Source organism: Mustelus asterias, chromosome 12, assembly GCF_964213995.1.
Source record: "Mustelus asterias chromosome 12, sMusAst1.hap1.1, whole genome shotgun sequence".
Taxonomy (NCBI): domain Eukaryota; kingdom Metazoa; phylum Chordata; class Chondrichthyes; order Carcharhiniformes; family Triakidae; genus Mustelus; species Mustelus asterias.
In genome coordinates, this window is record NC_135812.1 from 21,326,613 (window position 1) to 21,346,562 (window position 19,950).

Sequence of the window (19,950 nt, forward strand, 5' to 3'; positions counted from 1 at the left end):
CCAAGAAGCAGATTATCTTGTCATTCATCATTGATGCCTATAAGCTCTTGCTTAATGCAAAATGGCTGTCATGTTTTGGCCGACATAGCAACAGTTGCTACACTTCAAAAAGTAATTATTTGTATGTGAAGTAGTCTGAAACATGATAAGACATTATAAAAATGCAAGTCTACTTCATCCTCATTGACCCAAAATCTGCTTTCACAATATGCATTTATATCTAAGGGCATGCATTTAAATTGGATTTTTAACCATATATTGAATGTTTAAAATTTTTGTTTTGCAGAAGTTGATTGGAAATTCTGAGCTTTCATTTGAATAGTCGGAATGAAATTTGCAAACTATGCGTCAAAGCCATATTTTGACAGAGGAAAAATAACCTGTGCGAAGCAGACTAAAAATATGTGTTTATAATCTGAAGTTGTACAGCAGTGCTTTTAAATATATTCTTTTTGGGTCTGGTGAATTGAGTTCATATTGATGGGGTATTCCTGGTATCGGAATTCTTCTTAGACGGTTGACTGTAAGTGAAATAAGAGCAGGAAGAAAGTTCAAAAGGTTTCTCTCAGAAAAGGTTTGGAGGTTGAAAAGATAGCCTTCATGCTAGCTCCAGTCGAGTGATATTTATCTTTAATATCTTTTTCAAACTGCAGGTCATTATGAGAAATGTGTCTTTACCCTTCGAGAGGACCATAAAGGAGACATGACTACAGTCCTGAACTACATCTTCTCCCACGCCCAAGTCACCAAGAAGAACCTTCTAGTTACAATGCTTATTGTAAGTTAAGCTCTGTTATGCCCACAAATTCCAGCTTCCAATGTGCTAATCTCGAGCGATAGGTCTATATAGTATTTCATGTGATTTTAAGTAATGCTTGGCCATAAGAATCTCATTATTCTAACACAAAGCAGTATTTCCTTTGAGATTTCTGAAGTAGCTTTGAGCCGGGCTGTTCATTTCTCATGTAATCACGCTGTGGTGATGGAGAGCGAAACGGCAGCTGTTCTCTTTGCAGGCCTTCAATTTTCTTCAGAGACCAGTCATTGAAGTGTGTAATTACATGGGGGTGTCATGGAGGTGCTAGTCCTTTTCAAAGAGTGGGAGACGGCTTTGTTCACTGACATTGTGTGAGGGCAGATTGCACCCGACACTACTGCTGGCATTTTAAGAGGACAGAAAAAGGAAACTTTGCACACAGATAATGAAAGCTCACTTTGCTGAGCTCCTGGAAAATCATTAAAGTTTGATTTATTAAAAAAATGTTTTCTTTGTTAAAAGTATTAAGAAGTGAGGTGATTTTGGTCACCAGGTCTTCCCATTTTATTATGGCCCTATCAACCCCATTATTCGCCCAATAAATATTACATAAAATATATACATAGAAATGAACATATCTACAAATATTTGCGTTTTTAAAAAATGGAAAATGTTTGTGTGTAAATTTGTGAATCCTGGGCTCATATTGGAACGTTATTTGAATTTATTATTGTCACCTATATTAGTATGCAGTGAAAGGTATTGTTTCTTGCATGTTATACAGACGAAGCATACTGTACATAGGAGGAAAGGAGATGGTGCAGAATGTAGTGTTACAGTCATAGCTAGGGTGTAGAAAAAGATCAACTTAATATGAGGTAGGTCCATTCAAAAGTCTGATGGCAGCTGGGAAGAAGCTTTTCTTGAGTCGATTGGTACGTGACCTCAGACGTTTGTATCTTTTTCCCAACGGAAAAAGGTGGAAGAGAGTATGTCCGGGGTGTGTGGGGTCCTTGGTTATGCTGGCTGCTTTTCCGAGGCAGCAGGAAGCATAAGCAGAGTCAACGGATGGGAGGCTGGATTGCATGATGAACCGGGTATCGTTCATGACCCTTTGTAGTTTTTTACAGTCTTGGGCAGAGCAGGAGCCTTAGCAAATTATGATACAACCAGAAAGAATGCTTTCTATAATGCATTTGTAAAGGTTGGGGAGAGTCGTAGCGGGCATGCCAAATTTCCTTCGCCTCCTGAGAAACTTGCAGAGGGATAGAGGAATTGCTGCAGCAATCTTGTAGCCTTCTCCTCCTTGCCTTGTCCTTCGTTTGAGTGAGGTTTCCCTATGAACCCAGAATCAGCCTATTTGTCCATATTTATATACAGGATCTATGTTGTGTTTCCTCAATGCTACCTGTTCTCAGTTATAACATTATCTCTCTGAATCAAAAATGTTAGGTGTGATATACAATGGCTATCAAAAGAAAATGATTCTTTCATTTTCAGACATTCTCTTAATGAGTTTTAGATCTTCAATCACAGGAAGTGTCCCCCTTCTAGTCATCATGCAATTGTATTTTATGGAGCTTCATACATTGTCTCCTTGTTGAGTGTTGGAACACAATCACGTTATTCTGATCTCCATTCCCTCCTAGTCTCAAGTTTTGGCAAGACCATCATTTAGTTGAAAGGTGCTATACAAATGCAGCTGTTGTTTCTCATTGATGGTCTAATTTGCATATTGGCATGTCATCACATCCAGCCATGTCACCGTGTGATCAGGAAGTTGGGGCGAAAAAAAATTACCAGGCAAAGTGTAGTGGTACTAATTGGTGCTAGTGCTGTTAACATGTGCCAAGGCTGACTAATTCCATCACTTTGTTCATTTAGTAGATCGGTCTAATTATTTGATGACATTTTAAAGCATGCAGTTAAATGACTTCCACTGTTCTTTTGTATTACAGTAAAATGCTTAGATGGTTGTTTAACCATTTGTTTTGACCAAGTTTCTGTTTTCACTAACCCTCTGACTGCTGATAGCTATTAAAATGTATTTCATTTTGGCAAAATAATCGCTACTAAATAGTTTTGCCCTTAACAGCCGACATCTGCCTGCTCTGTATAGCCTGGACATGGAACTGGGGCCTTCGTGGTCTGTTTGTCTTAATCAGCTACTCCCCATCTTAGTCAGCTGAATCACTGGCGGTGGTGGGGGGGGATCTTAGGTTAATGTTTCCAATATTAAAGGGTGGTTGAGGAGGTTGACACTTGGATAGGATCATTATTCTGTCGATTTTTTTTTACAGTGAATTACTGGTGCAAAAGTGAGTTATTCCATTCCAGTCTTATGTCATGGGTTGCAGAGTGATATTCTCAGAAGCCTGGGGAGAGACCATTTGCTGGTCCTCTAGAATTGGAGCCAGAGGCAAAGGGCCAGCGTGAACTTAAAACGGCAGAGAAAGCACATTTTGAAAGGGACAGAGATTCAATGAAAAGTAAAATTAATTTCATAAACGTATAGAAATGCAGAACCTTATTAACAATACAATATTCTGTTTAGAATTTTAAAAATTTTAAGATTTCAGTACAAAGTTGCTGTAGAAGAACTTGGTTAGATGGCAATATGGAGCCGGAGATGTTAAAATATATCACTGATAATGCAAAATATTCTGTTCTGCTGTGTCCTGTGTGCTAATTTTTCAAACCATTCAAAATAATTGTTTCGATGGGTGGCACACTGACAGACATTCAGCCATACATTTGCCCTCCTGACCATCGCCCGTCCCTTTTACTGTCCCTGCTGAGCATGCAGAATAATCGAATGTTTTAAATAAAAGTGTAACTGCGGGCCATGTGCTTCTCCAGTCGTACTGAAAGAAAATTGTGATTCATAATGCGGTGCAACTCAGTGACTCTTGTATGTTTTTGATGTCTGAATGGGAACCTTTATTTTAAGGGCAGGGGGGGTTAAACCAAACACGAGGCAATGATTGACACAGCTGAATTACAGACTAACTTGTTTGCTATTTTTATTATAATTTCTGTTTGACGATCGTTTTGGGTTAGAAATGCAATTAACGTCTAAAGGCCGATGAAGCAAGTTTTGAAAGGAGCCGGAATTTGATGAGAAGTAGGATTACTTTAATAAATATTTGGATGTTTATAGTTTTACCTATTGTACAATATTCTGTAGGGAGTTTTTCAAATGTAGGTTCATGATTTCAGTGCAAGATAATTGGGACAGTACAGAAAGAGTCAAAACATGGCAAAATGGAGCAAGCGATGATATACAGCCATGATAAACTGTTCCTCCTCTGCAAAGTATTTTGCTCTTGCATTTAGTTTTCTCTTAAATCTTTTATTTTTTAAATCTCGGAAGTATTAGATTTTTTTTTGAAAAGCAGTATTCCGTGTGATTTTTTTTGTGTATTTCTTTTTTCAGGACCAGTTGTGTGGACGGGATCCTACACTGACTGATGAGCTGATTGCCATTCTAACTGAGTTGACACAGCTCAGTAAGACCACAAATGCTAAAGTGGCTCTCCGAGCTCGGCAGGTAAAGATCAAGATCTTACAATTAATTAACTTGAAATTCAGGCTGCCCGTTTTTGTGTGTGTCTTCACATCCTTCTCCAATGCTTCAATTCCGTCATCCAGCTGGGTGGAACTGCCCTCTCTTTATTTTGTCCTGATCTATCTAATCTTAGCCAGAGAATCTTGTTGAATAGCTCTTCTTCCTGGTGTTTGCCCTGCAGTTTCCCATGGATTTATCTTTGGCATCTTGTGTCTAAGCAGAGGTTCTGCATGTATGCCATCGACATGCATCATCGTGTCGCCACCACCTCTTCCTAGCCCTCAACTGTCTTTGATATGACGCATTGCTTATTTTGGGTTTAATTTTGGATAAACAGAAATTTCCTACAACAGAATATTGAGAAGACTATAGGCCATTGTATTTGATCCCCCACCACACATTCTGGGTGGAATCTTCTGGAGCCTAAGTCTGGTGGCGGGCAGGTGGAAATGTTTGCATGATTCCCACTGGGTGGCTTAGCACTGCACAATCTTCTACTGTTCGGCTTGTTAATTATGCATCAAATGAGGAGCTTGGCAAATCTCAGGGCACACAGGAAGTCATCTGCCCCATTGTTATCTCATGGGTTGAAGGTCTTGCCACCATATTTAAATGGCACTCCGACAGTAACTCAACACAGACCAGGAGCTCTGCATTACTCCTCGAGTCCTTGTGGCTGTAGCTTACACTGGAGAAGCTAGCAGATATGAGTAGCCACATCCTGGGACATCTAAAAGTGACTATTAAGAACCTTGTCTGCGTTACACTCATGGTCGGGCCAATACTCGCCATTGCAGTGTATCCTGTTTGTCAGTGTTTTGACTTTCTTGAGACTCTTGCCCCTTCGGGCCCTGCAATGGGACCTCCTCTCCTCATCTGGAAGAGCGTCATAACCGTCGATGCCTCAGTGGACATGTGACAAGCAAGCATGTCCTTTACCGGTTTCCCTTCATCTCAAATAGAACAGACAAATTCCTTCACCTGGGTACTGTCCAGACATGGCATCCCCACCATTCCACTCACCCTTAAATCTCCCCTGGACCCTATCACGATCCACTCCACATGCCTTTCCTACCCTCAGAGCTGACATCTGTTACTGTCCGTGCCCACCCTGACACTGCCCCCTCCTATTAACCGGGCCGACCTGTCTTGTGCTCTTCTGCGACCCACCTCATGCGACCTTCACGTATGGACTTTCACCCTGCCAGCCTCCTGACACTTGCCCCCTCTGACTGTGGCTGTTCTCTTCCATTACAAATACCCTGAGCCCTCCCTCCAGGACCCCATAGTCAACACTATGAACTCTGCCTTCCAGGACACTTATCCCCACCCCCTTTCCCCACATACACTTCCCTCTGTTTCCTGTTAGCTGTTTCCATCCCTAGTAACTGGTCGTGTTGAGCAAAGCATTGTGCGACCTCTGGTTGTGTTTGGGCCTGAGATGAGCCCCTGACCACGCAGCTGTACCATCCTCAAGACTGTAAATTTCCACTTGCATAACATTGCTTGACTCTGCCTTACATAATCTGATGCTAAACACTCATCTGTGCCTTTTGTTAGCTCTTGACTTGACTATTCCAATATTTTCCTGGCCAGCCTCCCTCCCTCCCACTTTACATCCAAAACTCTGTTCCCCATATTTTAACTTGCTCCAAATGCCATTCATCCATCACCCCTGTGCTTAGTGACCTTTGCTGGCTCACTGTCTGACAGTATCTCGATTTTAAAATTTTATACCTCTTTAGCTTCACCCCACCTTATCCTTACTGCCTCCTCTGGCTCTATAAGCCATCAGGATCTCTGTGCTTAAATTCTGAGCTCTTGCATGTTCTTGATTTTGATCCCTCCACCATTTTTGGCCTTGTTTCAACTACCTTGGGGCCCCAAGCTCTGGAATTCTCTCCCTAATTTGCTCTCAATCCCGCCTCTTTTAAGATGCTCCATAAAACCTCCCTCTGATCAAGCTTCTGGAAATCTGACCTGGCTTCTCCTTCTGTGGCTCATCTCAAAATGTTTGTGTTGATGCCACTCTTGTTGAATTACTTGGGATATTTTGTAAGATGTGTCATGTTGGGAAACAGATGTAGTTTTAAGTAAGTTATACTTGTGTGTTGGGCATAACCTGTAACTTTTAAGTTTCATTTTTAAAGGTCGCCCGTAAGTCTGGGTTTGCTCAGGTGCTTGCATTGCAATGAAGTTTTTGTGACCCTAGAGCAAACACAAGGTATTAAAAAAACTGGTTGTTGCCTAGCAACCAGGGGGGCCACCCAGAAAAGCAGAAGCTGATAGTTCAGTTGAGAGGGGGCCTGTGCAGTTGGAAGCAGGATCCCACAGACACTGGTAATACAGGCAGGACAATGTGCAGGTACAGAAAACAAGTTCCAGAAGATAAAGGAGGTGGTCCCAGAAACCAGGGCGAGGGACAGAAGCAACTTCCAAGAAGAGCTTCCTTCTGCTCAAAGAAACTAAGTACAGGAATTGTGGTTGGTGGGGGGGGGGGGGGGGGGGGGGGGGTGGTGGTGGTGGAGAGAGAAGGAAAACAGTTCTGTTCAGTAAAGTTGAGAGTGAGGGGCAGAGGTGCTCCCAGTTAAAGACAGAGCTGCAAGGTGCAAACCTGGGACAGCATCCACTTGCAAAAAGCCAGAGATTCAAGGTGACCAAAAGGTTGGTAACTCCTCACTGTGGGCCTGTGAAGCAGTGGTGTTCTGTTGGCAGCTGGGTATCTGATGGATTACTTGGAAGCTTGAACGCAGGTGGCAATCCAGAGCAGAGAAATACTGGAAGGAGACATTGAAACCCTGGAAGTGGATCCTTGGTGTAGACATCCAAGAGAAATAGTCATTTATGGGGAAGATTCCAAGGTGTGTTGTGTAACAGCGGAGATTGGAAACGGTCATGTGGAAGACCAGAGTTCCAGGCTCACAGTGTGACAAGCATTTGGGAGAAATTGATGAGAAATCCATAGAAATTATTTGGGTGGCATCTACCACTTGGTTTCAGAGTGTGGGGTGTCTGACCACAGTCCTTTTGTTTTACAAGGACTGTGTACTTACTGAGAAAATGTAAGAGAGATTTTGTAACTTGTGAAATCCTTACAAATCTTTATATATCTGTAAAGGTATAGTTTGGGTGAAGGAGTTGTGTATTATAGTTCATCTTGTTTAAATAAATGTCTTATTCTTTTGTTAAAAGTTCACCAGCTGACTCCTGTGACTCTATTCAGTTGCTGCCTCCCATGTATCTAAACAAAAAATAAAAGTTGGGACCGACCAAGCCAGTTCCACCCTGGGATCCAACTTGTCCAGTAGTAACATCAGCTGGAATTGTAACAATTATATCATTGTGCCAAATGATGGAATATTATGACTTGTATTCAATGCAACAAAACTTTTTTTGTTCTCTCTGGGCCATGCTGGCAAACCAGATTAAATGTATTTGGGACTATTCAACAAAGACAATATTTGCTTCTTCATGGACTCTTTTTCTTCGATGTTTTAACAACTGTTTGTCATAATATTGCAATTTAGTAATAACAAATATTATTTAAGTTTCCGTTCTTTTGTAACTTGTTTTCACCCTTTCACTGCCTAATGCAGAGTTATTGTTGGGGATCAGTACTTCAGTTCTCTTTACTTTGTTTTTTAGTTCCTTTGAAACTGTGTAATTAACTTCAATTGAATTTTCTGTCAGTTTTATCTGTGAATTTGGTAGTTTTAGTCAAATTTCTCTGTTCCTGTGGTCCCCTCTCTCCAGGTTCTGATTGCATCACACTTGCCCTCTTATGAGCTCCGTCACAACCAGGTGGAGTCCATTTTCCTCTCAGCCATTGATATGTATGGGCATCAGTTCTGCATCGAAAACCTTCAGGTGATTGTACTACCTAGCGATATTTATCATGAATTATAAAGAACATACGCCTGCATTCAATTGCTGTTAAAGTTTTATGTCCGTCTTTGTAATAGAAATTTATAAACTTATTCTATTGTTATATTGCTGGCCAGTGGTGGTGCCCGCAGGTTATTGGGAGTATGATATGTAATTACAGAGTGACATGCTCACGCACGCTGTTTCAGTTGTAGATGTAGACATGAGGGGGGAATTTTCCTGTCCCACCTGCCATGGGAATCGTAGTGGACAGGGGGCAGACCATGCAAAGGTCCGTTGACCTTGGACGGGATTTTCCAATTTTGGGGCGTCATGGCCAGAAAATCCCGCCCAAGGAGTTATAGTGGATACATAAAAATAAATAAGGTCTGAATTATATCTGTGCCCCTTGGCCTCATTACCGCCCAGCCCTATATATCCCATTTCACCTGAACTCACTTTGTAACTCCCTACATGCATTGCCTTGATACATGTGAAAGTGAGTGCTTCAATGAAGCATGACTGTCAAATTCAACAGTGTTCAACTAGTTTTGTGGGTTTTTTTTTTAAAGAGATGCGCGACTGTTTGGTACCTTGCCCTTTGAACATCCAGTCTACTCGATTGTTTAAAATTGGAAACTATTTGCTTATTTGAACCGAGTTTGTGTAGAAGCACATTCTGTGCTATGGTGTTTAAATCGTTTAATTGAACTACTAGATAATTTGTTTTGCTTTTGAGCAAAATTAGCTGAATTATATTCCTGTTGATGAAATATGACAGTTCCTGTTTTTTTTCAGAATTAATAACAATAATAAAGTTGTGGGAGTGTATTGCCTTGAATGTGAGGATACAGTTGTTAGTTTGTTAATTATGAAAAAAAATTTTTTTAAATTAATGTCACAAGTAAGGCTTACATTAACACCACAATGCAGTTACTGTGAAAATCCCCTAGTTGCCACACTCTGGCGCCTGTTCAGGAACACTGAGGGAGAATTTAGCATGGCCAATACACCTAACCAGCACGTCTTTTCAGACTGTGGAAGGAAACCAGAGCACCCAGAGGAAACCCATGCAAGCACGAGGAGAACGAAAAGACTCCACGCAGACAGTGATCCAAGCCGGGAATCGAACCCAGGTCCCTGGCGCTGTGAGGCAGCAGTGCTATGCACTGTGCCACCCTGTTATTCTCCCTTTTTTTTTATTTCAAGAAATTCACTTTGTAAATATTAAATACAAGTAGCATTATCATATTATAATTTTCCCATATGATAGAATGTAAAATTGATGCTTAAAAGGAAAATGATTCCACCCTGAAGGCACTTGGTGTGATGGAGTGAACCATAAATCATTTCGAGTGATAGACAGAAGAAAACCCGCTTTCTTTAATGTCTGCACTGGAGCTTTTTTGTCCCTGGCCCAGTGGGTAAATGTACCACTCAGCATGATGTTGACCCTTACAAGACCAGGTTCATAGAAGCCTTACAGTGCAGAAAGAGGCCATTCGGCCCATCGAGTCTGCACCGACTGCAATCCCACCCAGGCCCTACCCCCTTATCCCTACATATTTACCCGCTAATCCTTCTAACCTACGCATCTCAGGACACCAAGGGGCAATTTTAGCCTGGCCAATCAACCTAACCCGCCCATCTTTGGACTATATATGCCCTATATATGGAAGTTCTTCTTTAAATGTAGTCATTGAGAACTGCAGCTGCTAAATTGTGTTCAGTAAGATGCCGCAACTAGCAGCAAAATAACTGATCTATTCTAATAGTGTTATTTGAGGGATGAATGCAGGAAGAATTCCCAGGCCGTTTTTTAAGTGCACTGGGATCTTTTGCATCCATCTGAGAGGACAGATGGAGCCTCGGTTTGACATCTCATTGAAGAGATGACACGACCGACAGTGCAGCACTCCCTCAGCAATGCCTAGAAAATGGGCAGCAGACTCTGGAGTGAAAACTGAGCCCACAACCCTTTGACTCCAAGGTGAGAGTAGTAACACTGAACCACAGTTGACACCTGGCTTGGTGTTGTCAGCTAGAATAGTGCAAAGAATGCTGCAATTAGCTTCATTTTTCCCTTGGCTTTGAGAGCAAGTCTGGGTTAAGATTTCACTTTTGGTCTTGCAGAAAAATTAGCACAAATGAAAGCTAGCTGAGCATAGGATGAGGCAAAGTTTGATGATTTCCCCTTCACATGGTAAAATTGCACATGAACCCTCTCTCGCTGGGCTGTTATCAGAAGATTGACCAATGAATGAAATATTGTTGTGGGGTTGCTGGCAATGGTTGAAATATATGGCAGTGTAAGTCAAAAACGTACAAAACGGAGGGCGGGGGGGGGACACCGTTTGATTATTTTGTTCCACTGGAGATTTTGCTGACCTCTGCTTAGTGACTTGCTGGCTTTCCACAGCATGAAGGAATTTACAGAATGAAAATCACAAACAATTCTGTTACTCCATGACACAGGATAGCTTCAACATAGCTCCCATCCTGTCACCTGTACAGATATTTTTATTGATATTATGTTAATTTTATTTTAAAAAAGATGTTGATTAGATATCTGTATGATCCCTTACCTTCATTCTCTTTGTGCAGACATATTAAAACCATGTAAACAGTTGAGTTACATAGCTCACCTCACCATGAATAATATGTACTGAAACTTCTTTGTGTGCTTTCTTGTTCACAGAAGCTCATTCTATCGGAGACCTCTATCTTCGATGTTCTTCCCAATTTCTTCTATCATAGTAACCAAGTGGTGAGAATGGCAGCATTGGAGGTTAGTCTTGCACAGTTCAGCAGCAGATGGTGTGCTTCTGTTGTCTTCCAGTGTCTGTTGCATCATACATAGCTGGATATCCCAAAATGTTGTTGAACAAGGTCAGTCTGTTTTTGGAGGGTCGCCTTTGTACTCCAAGCTGCACCAAAAGAAAAGTATCCAAAGCCACGTGTAACATTTCCCTTGCAATTTTCACCTCTACTTGGTGAAGGCCTTGAGACCATCCTGGGCTAATGGTTGGAGGGTGCCAGCAGCAATGTGAATGTCTGTTCTTCATCTGAGTGTGGATAGGTAATTTGATCTGGGTGGATGGTAGGGCATCACTGGTGCGCCTGATAACATTTTCAGCTGACATCTGTCTCTGAATATTTTGCAGAATCAAACAGGAATGTTGGATTTTCTCTTTCTAAGCACTGAGGCCAATTGCCATGCACCAAATGTCCCAGAGCAGGTTGGAATAATTCTCCTCCTGCTCATTTCCCATTCCTTTTCTCCCTCCATTCTCTGTTTTTCCAAGTGACAGAGTAAATATCGTGGCTCTGTTACATGTTCATGCACTGTGCACCATGTTGGTATTCCAGTCATGAGTATCATTAAATTTGAAGTGAAAGACCCTCCCAGAAACACCAAATGGATGGTGATATTTGTCTTCCCTGATCTCCGTGGACTTTGTCCCTCAATTTGGTCTGTGGATGATTTGTAATCTTTTTACATCTGTGCCAGAGATGTTTGCGCAGAGAGTTGTTCCCTACCCAGAGAGAGAAAGAGAACTGGAGGAAATTTATGTTGTCTTGCAGTGTCATGTGCAGGACCTTTGAATGCAGACCATGTTTTCATGATTGCAGTTCTCATCCAGTCATACAAACTATCTTGGGGAAGAACGTGACTACGATTAGGATGCATTTCAGTTACCTGATGCTGCACGTGAACAGAAATAGTTAATGGGATAAGTTGGGGGGAAAAAAATACATTGTCTTAAATTGAGAATATTACCCATTCTGCGCCATGACTGACAACTTGGGAGTTTGATGGCATGTCAAGCTGCCCATATAATTCCATTGTTTTCCTGCAGGTCTACGTTAGAAGAGCCTACATTGCATACGAGTTGAACAGTGTTCAGCATCGCCAGCTTCAAGATGGAACTTGCATTGTAGAGTTTCAATTCATGTTGCCAACATCCCATCCAAATAGGTAACTAACTTCCTCCCTATCTGTAACCTAGGAGGATAAGTCTAGATAAGAGTAGATATGAAGGTTGCTATGTGGGGTTTTGAGAATATTGAAGAATTGTGGACATGGCTTTAAATGGAAGAGTGCAAGCAGTTTCCCAATATGCACAGCCAATGGGCAAAGCTCCCAAGTAGAGCACAAAATCCTGAGGTTTATTGTATTTGCCCTTCCATGACAGACAAATGTATTTCTCTAGTGAGGTGAATGGTGAGGAGGCAACCTTAAAAGGTTGAGATATTTATGAACTGCAGATATTTGTTAAACTGCTGCGTAAACCACCTAATATAACTATTTGACTCCAATTTGATTTTTGGACCTTGATGATAGTGCAGGGCAAATGAAAACTGGCACAACCAAAAGTCTGCCACCAACCAACAAATTCATCAAACCTATTCCTTTTACGTATGTTTGCATCCCCGAAAATGGTCGGAATGGAAGACAGACATGACCGAGGAAAATGAAGTAACTTGCATTGTCACAAAGTACTTGTTTCTGCTTAACTGACCATGAATTTCATGGTTGCCAATCTCAGCAGGGCTGAGGATTTGTCAGTCAGATAATTGCAGGTATTGACCTGCCACCATTTGCTGTCCTTACTCCCTGGTTTGTCTCGAAGCACCAAAGCTGTTTTCCTTTCATCTCTTTTATATAAACAGGCTACTGATGAATGCACTGATTACTGTATTTCATGGGATGTAACATTTTGTCTTTAGTTCAATGCCAATGTGGCTTTACTCTGTCAGAATGTACTTGTCAGATTTGCAATGACCAGGCCTGAATTTAAATGTGCTTGTTTCCATAGAAAATGTTAGGTTTCTGAGGGTGATTAAATTTACTTTCATGTTTCTTGTAATAAAACACTGTTCAACAATCATAACCGCACAGTACAAAATCTATGTGCTGGCATAATGACAGCAATCCAGTTGATAATGGGAAGGAGAACGTATCCTGTACCTTTTCACAATTCAATTCTGGTGCAACTTTGAAATTATCAGCATTACATCCTTCAGCCATCAGCTGTTTTCACTTTTCCCATTTCTCTAAATGATAATGGAAGTTGCAACAGTGAGGTAACCAAACGGGGCTAAAGCAGAGAAACTGCTGCTCGACCTAGAACTTGGACAGTGCCTTTATCTCTGATAGATCAGAGCAGAATTGTGCCCATTATTCCTCTCCCTCGTTCAATATGATTTTGTCACAGGGAAGTCTTTAATATGTTGTATAAATGCAGTAAATCTTTGTGTCTCTGACAATCTGTCTGTATGTCTCTTTCACTTTCCCCCCTTTTTGTTCCAATTGCCCCCTTAACTCAAATTTATTTGCCCATTTTTTTGTCAAAAGTTTTAATTTTCAAAATGTAATATTGTTTTTAGACTCCTGTCTCAATTTGTTCCCATTGGCTTCTGAAAACACTGGCACAAGGTGGATTATGCTTCCATGTTATCCCACTCGTATGGTGGTTCTTTGTGTGTGAATCTGTACCCAAGCGTCAGCAGGACATTTGACTGAATGGGTGGGTGTGAAGAGCTTCATAGCCAAGCCGAACCTTCAGTTCATCCAATCCTGTCCTTGCCCAATCTCCACAAATGTGCACTTTGCAATGCGATGACAGGATGGCAAGCAGGACTTGGAGTGGATGCTGACACTAATTGGAGCTCCCATAGTTCCATCCCATAGTTGACGTCAATACAGAGAAGGAATCAAACTCTGGGGCTTTCCTGGCTTTTGTGTATCGGACAGTGTATTTACCACCCGAGTTCAGTACCATCCTCCCTGTGCTTTTTATGTACGAGTTTTAGAAAGTGGTACGAATGGTTCAGTCGTGGCGTTCTTTACCAAAGAGAAATGGTCGCTTAAGTCCCGCAGGCCTGATTTTAAAAGTCCAATGCAACTTAAAAATGAATTGTACCGAGCTTAGCCTTTTAATAAAGGAGATAGCATGCCACTTTGAATAAGATTTGACTTGCAGCCCATCAGATTCATTGAACTTCACGATATTTCACCAGCATGGAGTGCATTAATATGATTATATAGTTGTGACAAAACAATCTTCAAACTGTTCTGCAGGAAAAAAAAAATGGCAGAATACATATCTTTAACAATAAGAACTAACTGTGTAAATTTATTATATCCTGAAATCTCGAGAAAGCTGTGTGGTGTAATTTGTTTTGCTGGAGCATGCCCAATGCAACAATATCACTTTAAATGTTAATGGCAATAAGGTTTACATAAGCGAAATGCATCAATTCTCACCTTATTATGCTTCGCCTCCTCATTTATAAAACTGTAGCCTGCACTGGCACCAAATCATGACTTGATTTAAATGCCACTATTAGCATGCATCTTGCTTGTGTTCTTTTTTTTTTCCCCCCACATGGAAATCTTGAAGGAGTGAGAGCCACTTCTGTCAGATGAAATGTTTCAGATGCAAAGGCTTGAATGCTGCGAAAATAAAAATGAAATGAAATTCTCCGAGCTGATGGTAAAGGCCAAGAGAAATTGTGATTGCATGTGTATGAGGATCAATCATAACTGTGAGGGAATGTGCAGGCTGCCGTTGTGTGTTTGCATTCACTGGAGCAGGCTGAGATGTTGCTTACAGGTGCCTTTTTATACTGAATTATTATAATAATACATGTATTCCAAGACAATTCGATTTGAACGATTAAAGATTATGTTCTGATTGTGTAGGTAATTGCCTGCATTTAATTTGTTATTGAAAGAATCTAAAATGGGCTTGGTTTAAAAACGAGATTGAAATCTATAATGCTGAAACAAATCTTGCAAGCTGTGTGTGTTTGGCGTGTGTCTGTGTATCTGAATCTGGAACTATTGAGGGTTTACCTGCTCTGTCTCATTAATTTATATTATTTTCCTCTGAAGCCCATCCATAAAAGCTCTCTTTCAGGTTGAAAGGCCCGAGCTTATTTTGTGAATTTACAGTTCCTACCTCCAGCAGCAGGGATCGACCTGTTGCTCTTTTCTGTTGCGTGTGGTGTCCACACCCTTAATCCAACCTTGGTAGGTGGATTTGAATGACATGAAGCCCTGGGAATTGCAGCTTTGGCCACCAATATATGAGGCCACTACTAAAACAGCTGAATCTAAAGGCCATTGCAAAAAAGGTCTGCTGCTTAACTTTTGAAAACTATTGTTCCATATGGACTCATTGCTGTCCAGGCCAGTTCACTGGATCTTTCATGAGCATTCACGTGTCTTTGGGTCTGCATTCACAGCTAACCATTTCAAACAAACTTTGTGCACCTTGGGGAAAAAAGGTTTTTAGGGAAGTCTATCTATTAGGTTTTTGTTCTTGTGTTTTTTTATGTGATCAGTGTGATATGATTCAGCCACTCTAATAATTAAAGGAAAACACCCTTTTATGGTAGATTTCCTTGTAAATAAGAGTTTGCTGCATAAGACTGATCAAAATACAGGTGAATTGCTTTTGCGGCATGGTGGCAGAGTGGTTAACACTGCTGCCTCACAGCGCCAGGGACTCTGGTTCAATTCCAGCCATGGGTGACTGTGTGGAGTTTGCACATTCTTCCTGTGGCTGCATGGGTTTCCTCCCACAATCCAAAGATGTGCAGGTTAGGTGGATTGGCCATGCTAATTTGACCCTTGGTGTTCCAAGAGATGAAGGTTAGGAGGATTGCCATGGTAAATGTATGCGGTGATGGGGATAGGGTGGGGGAAGAGTCCCTGGGTAAGATATCTTGTGGGTGCGGACTCGATGGGTCGAATGGCCTCTTCTGCACTGTAGGGATTCTTCTATGCCCTGGGGATGTTGACTATGTACATTTTGAAGCAGGCCTATACCTATTACAGCAAGTATGTGTGTGCGTGTGTGTAAAATGGCTTGCCTTCCTAATTGATGTGTAACATTTGGAATACTGAATTTTCAATTCTACCTCTCAGTTTGCTGATTTCAATGTGAACACTCATCCATCCTGATCAGTAATTACAATCCTTTGTTTATCCTTCTCCACTAACCTGTCAGTAATTGTTTGATTTCAGAGGGAACATCCCCACCCTAAACAGGTACTGTACAATCATTTACTTACTAATTTTATCTAATTTATGAAAACATCTAATTGAATTAATTTAAGTTGGAATTACATAGAATTATAGAATGAAAACTGATCCAAGCAGTCCATGCTGGCATTTATTCACCTTTTCCTCTACTTCCTTATCTAATTATCAGCATAACCTCTCTCTTCCCTTTTCCTTCATGTGCTTATGTAGCTTCTCCTTTAGTGCAGTTATACTATTTGCATTAACCACTCCCTGTGGTAGCAGATTTTGCATTCTCTTCTCTCCTCTGGGTAAAGCAGTTTCATCTGAATACCTTTGGATTTCTTGGTGACTGCCTTATATTGGTGACGTCGACTTTGGCTGTTCACAAGTGGAAATACTCTGTCTCTTCCATCAAAATCTTTTATTATTTTAAAGACACCTATTGGGTCAGCGCTTGGCCCTCTTTCCTGGACAAAAGAGATTCAGCCTGTTCAACCTTTCCTTGTGGGTATAGCCTCACTACTCTGGTGTCACCCTTGTAAATCTTTTTTGTGCCCCCTCCATTGCCTCTATATCCTTTTTAGAGTATGAGAAACCGAATTGCAACAAGTACATCAAGTGTGGTCTAATTAACGTTTGATGCATTTTTCTATTTTTCAGTTGTATTCCTCTAGAAATAAACTTCAGCACTTATTTTTTTTTTGTAAGCAGCCTTTTGTAAGCAGCCTTATTGACCTGGACAATATGATTTTGTCACAGGGAAGTCTTGAATATGTTGTATAAATGCAGTCAGAGTCAAAATGGGATAGCGGACAAAGATTAGAGCAACTTTCTCAAAAGTCAACCCACGGAAAGCAACTGGCCCAGATAGGGTACCCGGATGAGCACTCTGGTCCTGCGTGGACCAGCTGGTGGGGGGTATTTGCAGACATCTTGACCCTCTCTTTACAACAATCTGAGGTCCCTATCAGCTTCCAGAAGACTTCCATCATCCCAGGCAGTGTGCCTTAATGACTATCGTCTGGTGGCTCTGACGTCCATCATTATGAAGTACTTCGAAAAGTTAGTCATGGCACGAATTAATTCCGGCCTCCCAGATTGCCTGGATCCACGACAGCTCACCTACCGCTGCAACAGGTCCACAGCAGACGCCATTTCACTGGCCCTACGTCTAATCCTGGAACACCTAGACAACAAAGACACCTATGTCAGACTTCTATTTATTGACTACAGCTCAGCCTTCAACAATGCTATTGCTACAAAACTCATTTTCAAATTCCATGGCCTGGGGCTTGGCTCCTCCCTCTGCCACTGGAGCCTAACCCGCAATCAGTAAGGATAGGCAACACCACGTCCTCCATGATCATCCTCAGCAATGATGTCCTTAGCCCCTTACTATACTCCTTATATACTTATGACTGTTTAGCCAAATTCCTCTCCAACTCTATTTTCAAGTTTGCTGATGACATCACTGTAGTGGGTCAGATCTCAAACAATGATGAGATGGAGTATAGGAAAGAGAGAATCTGGTGCGACGACTAAAATCTCCCTCAATGTCAACAAAACAAAGGAGATAGTCATCGACTTCAGAAAGCGTAGTGGAGGACATATCCCTGTCTACATCAATGGGGACGAAGTGGAAATGGTCAAGAGCTTCAGGTTTCTAGGTGCCCAGATCACCAACAACCTGTCCTGGTCCCTCCATGCTGACGCTATAATTAAGAAAACCCACTAATGTCCCTACTTTCTCAGGAGGCTAAGGAAATTTGGCATGTCCGCTATGACTCTCAGCAATTTTTACAGATGCACCACAGAAAGCATTCTTTCTGTTTGGATCACAGTTTGGTCTGGCTCCTGCTCTGTCCAAGACTGCAAAAAACTACAAAGGGTTGTGAACGAAGGCCAGTTTATCAAGCAAACCAGCCTCCCATCCATTGACTCTGTCTACACTTCCTACTGTCATGATCAAGGACCCCACACACCCTGGACGTACTCTATTCCACCACCTCCTGTCGGGGGGGGGTGGGGGGAGGGGAGAGATACAAAGTCTGAGAGGACATACCAAGTGACTCAGGAACAGCTTTTTCCCTGCTGCCATCAGGCAGTTGATGCAGTGGTTAGCATTGCTGCCTCACAGCGTCAGGAACCTGGGTTCACTGTGTGGAGTTTGCACATTCTCACCGTGTTTGTGGGTTTCCTCCGGGTGCTCTGGTTTCCTCCCACAGTCCAAAGATGTGTGGGTTATCTTGATTGGCAATGCTAAATTGACCCTTGTGTCAGGGGGATTAGCAAGGTAAATATGTGGGGTTACAGGAATAGGGCCTGGGTGGGATTGTGGTCAGTGCAAACTCAATGGGCCAAATGGCCTCCTTCTGCAATCCCATTGTAGGGATTCTACGATTGTAACACTATATATTCTGCACTCTCTCCTTTCCTTTTCTTTGTACGGTATGCTTTGTCTGTATAGCGTGCAAGAAACAATAAATATAGGCTGGCCCAGATAAGAATGGCAGATTTCCTCCCTGAAAGGACATTCGTGTGAAGAGTGGCAATGGAAAAAATAGTAGATAGTGACTGTGGAACTGCATCTCATTATGAAGTAGGGCTTTGAGGATGGAAATGAGGGAAAGAAATATCAACTGCATTGCAAAAAAAAATGATGTTGCTGTGATGTCAGATTGATCTGTGTAATTATATGCAGTTCCAATTCAACGTGTGAAGGTGTTGCATGCTATGTCATCAGGTAGAGTGGGACCTGAGATGATCCTACTTTTCCTGGCTCGGTATTGAGCTGAGGTGCCCATTAAAACTGAATCGCTTTTAGCTGCACAAGTGTTTTCATTTATTGTGCTAGAAACCCCTTTGTCGCTGCTTATGTTAAATATTCCACAAAAAAGATTCAAGCCGTAATGCAAGTACTGAGTATCAATTTGAAATAGAACCTAACTTAGCATTTGTGGCATTTTGGAAACTAGCTCCAATAATACGGATATTTTTGTAACTCCTGAAAGCTTTTTTGTCTTGTTGAATTTAGGATATTCAGAATGTTAATATTGAAGGAGGAATCATATTTTTTGGGGGTCTGGTAGGCAAGTCTCGGATTTACATTGCTTTTGCTGGTCAATTACTGACCATAGCTTTATATTTTAATGGCTGAATCAGGAACTGTGTGTTCTGGATTCTATAAGTCGGGATGGTCCCAGCACAAGAGGTTCCTATCCAGCTAATGATAGCTGTGTTAACAAACGAAAGGAAGGGCAAGAGGAGACCACTGGAGCTGTCAAATCCATTCCATTGAATCATTGGTGCAACTTGATCCACTGCTCGCCCATCTGCAAGAAGTCTCACAACACCAGGTTAAAGTCCAACAGGTTTATTTGGTAGCAAAAGCCACTAGCTTTCGGAGCGCTGCCCCTTCCTGACAGATAGCAATACTATCCTCCGGAAGAGTTGAAACTTGTATCCAACTGAAATGAGGGGAACACTGAACTTTCTCTCCCATTTTTTAGGGCAGCCAGCCAAGCAATTGGAGACTGCAATCGTCTATGCCTGATTACAACTATGACTAACTAGTAACTTCTCTCTAAGAAATAGAAATATTTTAATCACTTATTCTTATCTGGTTTCTTACACAAAGGTGAAGCGATGTGAGTGTTAGTGAAGGTAAGGGCACGTTACTATGTCATGAATGGTAGAAATGTGGGGGTCGGCAAGGGTTGAGCT

The 19,950-nt window shown here is 41.6% G+C and overlaps 1 protein-coding gene across 1 annotated transcript in view; it reads left to right on the top strand.

The window, feature by feature from the left end:
- The window catches only part of acaca (acetyl-CoA carboxylase alpha), a 267,266-nt gene that overhangs the window by 82,053 nt on the left and 165,263 nt on the right, over positions 1–19,950 (top strand). The window contains exons 24-29 of the mRNA XM_078224912.1: positions 654–778; positions 4,194–4,307; positions 8,079–8,192; positions 10,888–10,977; positions 12,050–12,168; positions 16,228–16,251. Of these exons, the coding sequence (XP_078081038.1) occupies positions 654–778; positions 4,194–4,307; positions 8,079–8,192; positions 10,888–10,977; positions 12,050–12,168; positions 16,228–16,251 (586 nt within the window). The remainder of the gene's footprint in view (positions 1–653; positions 779–4,193; positions 4,308–8,078; positions 8,193–10,887; positions 10,978–12,049; positions 12,169–16,227; positions 16,252–19,950) is intronic.